Source organism: Podarcis liolepis (genome assembly GCF_965112155.1).
Source record: "Podarcis liolepis genome assembly, chromosome: 1".
Taxonomy (NCBI): domain Eukaryota; kingdom Metazoa; phylum Chordata; class Lepidosauria; order Squamata; family Lacertidae; genus Podarcis; species Podarcis liolepis.
Window position 1 is genome coordinate 134,848,355 of NC_139554.1, and position 10,826 is coordinate 134,859,180.

At 44.6% G+C, this 10,826-nt stretch overlaps 1 protein-coding gene across 2 annotated transcripts in view; it reads left to right on the forward strand.

Annotated features, from left to right (window-relative positions):
* ITGB2 (integrin subunit beta 2) overlaps positions 1–10,599 on the forward strand; it is a 43,005-nt gene extending 32,406 nt beyond the window's left edge. For both annotated transcript variants that reach the window (XM_083473033.1, XM_083473032.1), the window contains 7 exons: positions 936–1,076; positions 2,554–2,741; positions 3,275–3,519; positions 4,611–4,830; positions 6,032–6,237; positions 7,924–8,090; positions 9,143–10,599. In XM_083473033.1, coding sequence (XP_083329159.1) covers positions 936–1,076; positions 2,554–2,741; positions 3,275–3,519; positions 4,611–4,830; positions 6,032–6,237; positions 7,924–8,090; positions 9,143–9,208 — 1,233 coding nt within the window. In that variant the 3' untranslated portion in view covers positions 9,209–10,599. The remainder of the gene's footprint in view (positions 1–935; positions 1,077–2,553; positions 2,742–3,274; positions 3,520–4,610; positions 4,831–6,031; positions 6,238–7,923; positions 8,091–9,142) is intronic.
* Positions 10,600–10,826: the final 227 nt, after the last annotated feature.

A 10,826-nucleotide genomic window follows, 5' to 3' on the forward strand; every position in this document is an offset into this window, starting at 1 on the left:
CTTTGCACATGAAGCATGTTTGTGTACCTTTCTCACAATTATGCAGATTTGGTTCAGATTTCCAAATCAGTTTTCAGGGGATAGCTGCCCCCCACCCTGCTCTACCTTTTCGCCTTCCTTTCTCCATCTCCCCTTTAAAAAGCTTCCCTGATTAAAGCGCTCACCAAGCCTAAAAAAGGAATGAAACCAAAGAAAAAGCAGCTATAATAGTAGCTGAGGGAGAAAATGGTCAACAATTGACATACTTTCCTTCTAGAAACAGGAGGAGGTCATTTGAGCAGTTTCAAATGCTTTCTTCCTTTCTTCGCTGTAAACCATATTTTTGTGAGTTGCCTGTTTATAAGGGCAGGGTCTTAATTAGCATGAACAAGTGATCAAATTCACTTTCTCAAAGCTTAACACTAGTTGACCTGCATCGCACTGTAATTTCCTTGGTTGAACCAATCCTAAACTTCCTTTCCCAGTAACACATTTCTCTTTTCCTTGCTTGAGCTTCTTAAAGGCACTAATCAGCTTTGCTGTGGCACATTGAAAGTGATCCACGGGCCAAATATTGTTATCTGCTCTTGGTTACATCTAGCCAGTACACACCCAGTAGCAAAGGTTTTTTAGCTTGTCAGCAGGCTATGTCCCTGATATAGTCCTTTTGTCCCTTGGGAAATTCTTCTCATGCCTATATTGCAGGAAAACCCCTGCCTCTGCCTCTGCCTGCCTCTGCTTCAACATGTTCACTTAAGCATCACTGTGTTGACCTGACAGTTCAATAAAGAAAGTGCATAACCGTTAGAGATATTGGCCCTGGCTCCCTTCTTCTCTCAAGGCTCATCTTTTCCAACAGAAGAACTGAGGCAGTGGGAACGGAAGTTACAATTAATTCTCATATTTTTCTCCCTTGCTCCTATTCTCACCTCTTCCTTATTCTCATTTCCTTGCAGAGTTTGTCTTCCAAAATTATTTTGGACCACGGCCCTTTGCCAAACTTCATCAAAATCACATATGATTCCTTCTGCCCTAACCAAATACACACCAAGGATAAACCAAGAGGGGAATGTGACAACGTGAAGATAAATGATCAGGTAGGAGAAGACTTTTCTGTTTCTATCTAAAGCTGTTCAGATTGCTGCTGCCTCTTGTATGCGGAGAGAAAAGAGCAGCGTGCATTTCTTCCAATCCCGCTGCTTGGGAGAAGGGTCTTCACTTATTCTCCTTTCCCAAACCCCTTAAAAGTTGCAGCTGGGTTAAGCCTGTTACTTTAAGCAATATGTAGGCTTTATTTTTGATAAGATTTATTGCTTTATTGTTTGGCGCCCAGCCACGCTTCCCTTGCAAACCTCTGCAGCTCCTGTTTACGCAGTGTAGCTTCGGAGCATCATAAAGCAATTAGCAGAATTGCACAGCGTCTTTGTGTAGAAAGGACAGTAAATAAGTCCAGATGTTTCTTCTATCCTAATATCTCTTTATTGGAAACAAAATAGCGTATTTACAATCTCCAACAGCCATCCTGTTAAGCTGCATCTTCTCTCTCTCCTTGCAGCAGCTGAACTGAATGCTTTTGTCCCTTGTAAGCCCGTCCCTTCAGGCTCAAGGCATAGAAGGTTAACCCTTCACTACACCCAACATTTATTTCATTATGTAGAGTTACATTGGCTCCCAGCACATTTCCAAGCACAATTCAAAGTGTTGATGCTGAGCTTTAAACCGCCTTGGCCCTGTATCCCTGAAGGAGCATCTCCACCCCCATCGTTCAGCCCGGACACTGAGGTCTAGCTCCGAGGGCTTTATGGCGGTTCCCTCACTATGAGAAGCGAAGTCATAGGGAACCAGGCAGAGGGCCTTCTCGGTGGTGGCACCCACCCTGTGGAACACCCTCCCATCAGATGTCAAGGAGATAAATAACTATCTGACTTTTAGAAGACATCAGAAGGCAGCCCTGTATAGGGAAGCTTTTTAAAATGTTTGATATTTTATTACGTATATATATATATATATATATATATATATATATATATATATATATATTGGAAGTTGCCCAGAGTGGCTGGGGCAACCCAGTCAGATGGGCAGGGTATAAACAATAAGTTGTTGTTGTTGTTTCAACCATCATGATCATATCAATCACAGGAAAACAGGTTACACTACTTTAAGTAATATAAATGAATAGAAATCTCTGAAAACAACATACATAAATAAGATAAAAAATAAAAAGCAAACAGTATTTTAGGAGGAGGAGTGTCTGCAGAAGGCAGCAACCACACTTAATGGCCGTGTGTTTACACGCCCACAAGAAAAGAGGGGGGTGAGTTTTCCCTTTCCTGTCCACATGGCAACTTTACACTCACTGGTTTGGGTGGAACCAAGTGAGGCATACTGTCCAAACACATGGAAGGGCCATTGCAATTCTACTTGCAGAAGAACAGTGTCTTTTTTGGCACTTACATCCTTCTGACTGTTAGCATGCTCAGTCCTTTATTTATAAATGCACTCCTTCGTGCTTTCCTAGTGGTTTTTACATTTAATGGAGACTATTTAATGGAGTTCTTTGTTTTCTTACAGATTACTTTCCAGGTGAAAGTTACAGCAACCAAATGCATTGACAACCAAACAGTTACCATCCGGGCTCTCGGTTTCACAGACTCCCTTGCTGTGCACATGCGCGGTCGATGCAACTGCGAATGTGATGAGGAAATATCAAGTAGCTCTGACTGCACTGGACATGGGAAAGTAGACTGTGGAATCTGCAGGTAATCAAACCACTTCACCAAATCACAAGGGGATATGCCAATCCTACTGGGAAAGGTTAACCATGATCACTATATGAATAACTGCTTATGCATGCCCCACATCTGCACCTGCAGTTTTATGCAGTCTGGGAACAACATCTGTTTTCACAGAATGTGCAGACTGCTTGGGTATAATTTTTCCTAAAATGAAAAGGAGAATTTGATAATTTGGCATGAGGACAATTGGGAAAAAGACCTTGAGACTTTTTTCCTGCCAAATTCTCAAGCCACTCTGGGTAATGGACATGGGTGAGGGCTGACAGAGCCCCCAGGTCTCCACATTTGGCCTGTCAGACCATTGTTCAGGTCTGGTCTGTGCCTGGATGGGTGACCTTCTGGGAATATGCTGCCGTGGGTTCTGTAATGGGAAAATGTGGGTTATAATTACAATAAACCAATAAATCTGTGCAAGTTCAGGCAAATCAACCCTCCAACACAAACAAGTATTGCTTAGTAAGCCTTTCCTATTCTGAACACTTATTCTCTCATGTCAGCTGTTTTCCTGGCTTTATTGGAAAGAATTGTGATTGTCAAACTGGAGGCAAATCCAGCAAGGAACTGGAGAAGACTTGCCGCAAGGACAATGCCTCCGTCACCTGCTCCGGCCTGGGCGACTGTGTGTGTGGGCAGTGTGTTTGCCACACCGATGAAGCATCCAAAAAGAAGATCTATGGTTCTTTTTGCGAGTGTGACAACATGAACTGTGAGATTCACAATGGTCAACTTTGTGGTGGAGAAAGTGAGTAGCTTATGACTGTGGGACATGGAAATATCCTTGACACCTTTGCTTTACTTCTCCCAGCTTCCTGTTGCCAGAGTTCCAGCAAGCTAAATTTTCTACTACAAGCTCTTAAAGGGCACACAATATTTAGGGGTCTTAGTGGACCACAAGCTTAACATGAGTCAACAGTGTGATGCAGCAGCAAAAAAAGCTAATTCTGTTCTAGGCTGCATCAACTGAAGTCTAGTGTCCAGATCAAGGGAAGTCATAGTAGCTCTCTCTTCTGTGTTGGTCAGACCTTGCCTGAAGTCCTGTGTCCAGTTCTGGGCACTACAATTTAAGGAGGATGTTGGCAAGCTGAAACGTGTGCAGAACATACTGTTGCCATATTTCAAAAGGTGAAAATCTGGACACAGACATTTTTTGGGCAAAGTTGTTGAGCTGGGTCTGCTTAGCCTGGAAAAGAGGAGACTGAGAGGGCTGTCACACGGAAGATGGAGCAAGTTTGTTCTCTGCTGCTCCGGAGGGTAGGATCTGAACCAATAGATTCAAACAAGAAAGGAGATTCTGACAAAACATTAGGAAGAGCTTTCTGACGGTAAGAGTTGCAGGACAGTGGAAGAGGCTCTCTTGGAAGGTGGTGAACTCTCCTTCCTTAGAGCTTTTTAAGCAGAGGTTGAGATACCGGCATTGCAGGAGGTTGGATTAGATGATCCTTTGGGCTCCTCCAAGTCAACAATTTTGTGACTCTGTTATTCTTAGGAAGAGTTGTTTGAATAGCACAATAATTTGGAAGCTAGCCAAGCTGCTATCAATCTGCCTTTGTTTCATATAATGGCTTACCATCATCCAGGTGTGAATATTACATATTAGTTTTTCTTCTAAGACTTCTAAAACACTTGCATCGTTTTACAATGGCAGCCTATTCTTTCATGAAAGGTAATTTCAGTGTTTTGCAGGTGATACCAAGATGGCCTTTTTACTATGGAATGTGACACTGCAGAATAGAGTGCAATTAAATTGTACTTACTGGCAAACTTGGGTTTTCCAACAGAATTGCAAATACGGGGAATGCGTTCTGTCCTGAACTCTCCACCTTCTCTTTCTAGTACGAGGACGGTGTGATTGTGGGAAATGCAAATGCAATCCTGGCTATGGCGGCAGCGCCTGCCAATGTGAAACTTCAACAGACGGTTGCTTGAACATCAATGAGACCGTCTGCAGTGGCCGTGGGGAATGTCTGTGCAACACATGCCAATGTAAACCAGGCTATCAGCTTCCACACTGTGAAGATTGCGAAGGCTGTCCATCACCCTGTCCCAGACACGTGTAAGTGATATGAGAGGGACCACAGTGAAAATTACTGCGCTTTGCATGTCAGTATTTTAAAGTCTTGCCTTTAGAATAGGCAGTGTATCTGCAGGTAACAGGGCTGGGTGGGGGAAACTGATTCTGCACTGCCTCGTTTTTTGCTTTTCTTGTACAGAAGTCTCCTTTAAAGTCTGGGCTTTTATAGCTCAGTTATTCTGTCTTCCTCTCTCCAACATTAGACCATCAAACACACCAATAAGGTGAAGGCAATTTAGGCAGAAATGAAACATTAATACAGTATGATAAAACATAGACATAAACCTACCTTAACAAAGCTAGATAAAGGGATAAAAAACTTCTATCACTTAGAGGACAACCCGTGCCTGGGCACATGGGGCTGGTCCTGTCTGGAGTTTGCCCAAGGTGGTGCTGGCAAGTTGATGAATGTCTGAAGAGCAAGTTGCTGTTCCTTTGCGTTCTCACTTGGGTTAGATCTATATTTCCTGGTGGAAGCCTCTTGCCTCTAACAAATTTCCCTGGCTCTGCTTCTTAACCACACGGGAATCCTTTAGAACTTGACGGTACCTTTCTTGGTCTGCAGCTGATGTTGTAGTAGAGCTTCAGGAGTCATGGTTTTGGATAACCCACAAACAATCTGGAGAAAAATTAACTGTGCTGGGTTTTCTTGGTAGTTGTTCACTTCCTTGTATATTTAATTAGATAGCCAAATTAGATAGGTCAAATTCATTCTGTGGAGTCCAGCAGAGTTCCCTTTTTAACATGTACATGAAATCGCTGTGGGAATTTCAAAGGTGCTCAGCTAACTCACAGCCTGGGCTTAGACAAGCCTCTTTTTTCTCAGAGTCCCTGCCTCCTTTGCATCCCCTCTGCATTTGTTTAGGGAAGCTTTTAATGTTTGATGTATTACTGTATTTTAATATTTGGTTGGGAGCTGCCCAGAGTGGCTGGGGAAGCCCAGCCATATGGGCGGGGTATAAATAAATTATTATTATTATTATTATTATTATTATTATTATTATTATTATTATTATTATTATTTATTTGCATCTGCAGTCTGAGGATGACAATACTGGCTTCCTTTATATCTCTGGCTGTAACTGCACTGAATATTAGATTTCTGTTATGTAGTATAGATCCATTGCATCTCTGTCTTGCTAAGCAACTCTTCTTGGAGACATGATTCTTGTTGATTTTCCAGATCGTGTGTTGAGTGCCATTACTTTCAGAGTGGTCCATTTCAGAAGAATTGCTCTCAAGCTTGTTCACACATTATTCTGAGAGATAATGTGATGTCCAGAAGTAAAGAGTGCAAGGAGAAAGATTCTCAGAATTGCTGGATCTCCTTCTCTATGTTTCAGTTGGATGGAGAGGAGAGATACTCCGTTAAAGTGGAACCTTTAAAAGGTATGTGAGGGAAGGGGCCACCAGCTGCAACACCAGTTCCATGCTCTGGTCCCAGCACCCAGCACCAGGGCTCAGTGGCTTAATAACAATAAACAATAACTGACTGGGTTGCCCCAGCCTCTCTGGGTGGCTTCCAGCAGAATACACAAAACCATCTGTCAGGGCTGCCTCAGGTCTCAGCTCACAAAAGACCAACGCCAAGTTCTTCTTATATACAAGGATGTTTATTGCAGTTCATAGTTAGTTCCACAACCGAGGCGTGCAGCCCCCACGTCTGTTAACCTTAGACCGTTGAAGTCCCCTCTCCTACACCAGTTTAATAGGCTTACGCTGCTCCACCTCTTTCTCTCCTTCCTTTTCCGCAGGGTCTTTCTGCCCGCCGAGGTTCCGCCCCTCCTGGATTCCCCTGACGCGGAATCCCCAGACTGCTCCTCCCCCCTCCTGCGGGCTTTGGGACCTGGCTCCTCCTCCGGGCTCCCTGTTCTTCCGCGCGCCTCCTCATTTGAACTTGGTGCGCGCGCCCAACCTCTAACCTTCCTTTTGACAGTTATGCTACTCCCCTCACTGCCCTCCTCCCCTTCCGGGAGAATGGCTTGCTCTGACCCCTGCTCCTTCTCTGTCGCTGGAGCTGTTTCCTCTGACACACTGGAACCTCCCCCCCCCTTCGCTGCGCTCTGGTGGGGAGCTGGCCCTGATTCCCAGCTGCCGCTTTGGGGTCCCCTGCTGGCCCCCCGCTCCTGACACTTTCCCCCTGGGGCTCCCCTTGCCCTGACCACAGGCGCCCCCTTCTGGGAATCCTCTGATTCGCTGGAGAGACTCATGGAATCCCTTGCGTCATTGCCATCCTCTTCCTCGCTGTCCTGGGATTCCTCTCCATCGCTCTCCATTTCCTGCCTTCCCTGTGCCTCTGTCCCTGTACCCCTGACACCATCACACATTCAAAGCTTCCCAAAACAGGGCTGCCTTCAGATGTCAATCGAAGATCATATAATTGTTTGTTTCCTTGACATCTGAAGGGAGGGCATTCCACAGGGCAGACATCACTCTGTCTGGTTCCCTGTAATCTCACTTCTCGCAATAAAGGAATTGCCGGAAGGCCCTTGAAGCCGAGAGATGCTCCTTCAGGTATTCAGGGCCAAAGCCATTTAGGGCTTTAAAGGTCAACACCAAAACTTTGAATTGATACATGAGAGTATCACCAGTTTCCCCCATATAGTCCCATTGTGAGGGGTGGGGTACTGGAACCGGAAGAGAGACTGTGGACGTCAGAGGTCTGCGTCCCCCAAGGCTTCAGAGGGAGATGGCCCTCCAAATTGTGAGGTGTGGCAGATGGAGGGGCCGCTGGGAGTGGCTTTCTTTCCAAGCTATCTGAGTGCAGGTGGGGACTCAGCTCCAGGTAAGAGGCAAAGGAAGCAGAGTGGAGGCCACATAGCCAGGTGAGCAAGGTTCCTCCAGTGGGAAGTATATGTGGCCTTCAGAGAGTTCCTTGCAATTTATCTGGAGCAGTTTCAGTAGTCTTTTGCATGGTGGAGAGACAGAGATACTTGATGTGGAGCTGCCCCATTCATTGAATCGACTTCCAACCTTTCCTGGATCTCTGGAATGCTCATTCCTGGCCTACAGCACATGCACCCGTTCCCTCCTCCTTCAGATGAGCACCTTCTCCGTTGTTTTTTCTTTTCATAGATTGCCCAGAACCCCCTAATGTCGCAGCCATTGTAGGGGGCACCGTTGCTGGCGTGGCTCTTATCGGCCTCCTCCTCCTCCTGATTTGGAAGCTGGTAACGGAGCTGATTGATCGCAAGGAATATCACCGATTTGAGAAAGAGAAGTCCAAGGCTAAGTGGAACGATGTAAGACACTTCCCTTTCAGCAGGAGGGGCTGGAAGAAGACTTGCTAAGGCATTGGCTCTTCCCCCCTTCTTCCGAGTTCTTGAGAAACGTCAGGGACATAACTTTTGTTTCAGTTCCAGTACCTCAGGCAGGCCTGAATTCAGCTGCTCAGGCGTGAGAAGCTAAGCTTCTCACATTAGCACACACAGGCTATGTTTACACTGTGACCTAACTGCCTGAAATAAATAGTGTGTCTTCTGCAGGCGAGAACCTCGTGTAGATACCATCTTATCAGGAGGTCCATTCTGCACTGTGTAGGAATTAGGCCTTTAGTGTTGTGACACCTGCCCTCTGGAAACTAGCCCCTTGAATACTCGACAGACTGTTGTATTTTGGGTGGCTACTGAAGACCTTCTCCTTTCAACAAGGCTTTTAAGCTGAGATCTTTCCCATAATGCATCTGCACTGGAATTGTTTTTAAGATGTTTGTTTGTTTGCTGTCCTGCGCTTATTTGGGGGGAAGGGTAGGGCACAATCATAATAATTGCTAGTATTATTATTACACAATTATTCTGTGGAGGGAGATGTGCCTTCAGAAAGATTCAGAGATGCAGTAACCACTGATGGGGTCCTATTTATGTTAAGAGTGGCATGGTCGGGTTGCTCCTCTGCATTTCAGCCACACAGGGAGTTGTGGTTTGCCACATAGTTTAAATTAGATACATTAGCTGGGTGTAGAATGGAGGAAGTGATGGGAGAGGACCAAAGACCAGCAAGTTCAGCCACACAACCTCCTCCCTGTCTTCCTAGACCAGCAGAAGAGGGTCAGTGTTTGATCTACAATGGAAGCTCTCCTTCTTGAGTAAACTGTGCCCATTTCCTCATCAATGGCTACTATTTTTAGTAGCCCTGTATATAGACAGTCAGATTGTTAAAGGACACCAAGCTGTAGTGACATTTGTCCACTTGATCTACTTACTTAATGTGGTAGCCTGGGATAGTAATAGTAATACTATTGAACGAGTAAAACAGCAGCAGCAGCTACAGACACTTGTGATGTTTCTATTGGCAGGCTGACAATCCTCTTTTCAAGAGTGCCACGACCACTGTTGTGAACCCCAGATTCAATGGCCAGTGAAGTTCAACTACAGCAACATGGGAAAGCACAAAGAAATTCTTCAGGAGAGAAGCAGAAGATATTGACTTTATTCTCCACTGTCCTTTACTCCTGTCAACCACTATCCATGTCACCTCATGTGTTTTCAATAACCCTTTGTGTGGCTTTTTTTCAAACATGCTTTGATACTGATGATTTTCTTTTCATTAAAAGGTCTCCCTGTTAAGACTGCTTAATCACACACACCATGGAATGATCCCAACTTGCCTTTCCACTTATCCTGCCCAAGGCACTCACAGCACCACCTCCAGTTATCAGCTGTTAAAGGTCAACCCTTGAAACCCAAATAGAAGGGAAAGACCTGGACTGGCCATTCAAGCATCTACATAGACACAGTATTTGTTGCAACAGCAGAGGTTAATATCACGGTGGTAGTAAGCCATGCATGCATGCGTTGTAGAAAGGCATAATCTGAAAGAAGTTTTCCCTCCTGTGTGACAGAAAAGGGCTCATGCCTCTTAAGACATAACTTTCCAGCTACAGTTTTTATATGTGCTTCTATAATGCACATATAAAATAATAATAATGATGAAGAAATCTTCTACCTAATTGAGAAGCTCCTGTTAAATAATCAGTTAAACATTGCAGTGCTACATATTATGGAAGCACAAGAAACAATAAGCATGGTCTACACTATTGAATATTAGGTTGATGGGGTCCCCTGTTGTTCACATTCAGTTCTTCTAGGATGTAAAACCTTGATCCCCCCCCGGCCCTTTTCTGCCTTATTAAATGGCATTAGCAGGCGGGGAGAACTGTCATCTTCTTTTAGCTCTGGGTTTCTGGGCAGATAAATCTCATGACAGTCTGCTCAGTGTACACGAATAAGGTAGGATGATGAATCCACAACTTCTTAATTCTGTACAAGACCATCAGCGCAAAAGAGACCTCAGTCAAATTGAAACATCTCAGAGAAACAGACAGACAAAATACAGTGGTACCTTGGGTTAAGAACTTAATTCGTTCCGGAGATCCGTTCTTAACCTGAAACTGTTCTTAACCTGAAGCACCACTTTAGCTAATGGGGCCTCCTGCTGCCGCTGCACCACCGCTGCATGATTTCTGTTCTCATCCTGAAGCAAAGTTCTTAACCCGAGGTACTGTTTCTGGGTTAGTGGAGTCTGTAACCTGAGGCGTATGTAACCTGAGGTACCACTGTACTCATGTGAAGAAATACGGCACTCGGAACCTAAAGCCTTCATTCTAGCCTTGTGTATTGAAGTGAATAAGCTCCCAAGCTGTCAGGTGCAAGAAGAATATTGCTTGAGAGCACATAACTGCAAGTGTATAAACCTCCATTGTGTGGCTATGATTTGGAAGTAATAAATCTCAATACACCATTCCTGAAATGACGCGACGTGTTTTGGAGTGTCATTGTGTCCACTATTAACATTCTCTGCAGTATCTATTGGACTAAACTTAAGATAGGGAAAGGATTGTATCATTGGTCATAACTTTATTTCTTTTAAGTAGAGAATGGGTGGAACCTTCATCTGTTTCAGAGTGATAATAAGAAAATTGAATTGTGACATGTTCCATATACGTAGACGTTCTCCATTGTGCTGCAGGCAAGCCTCAA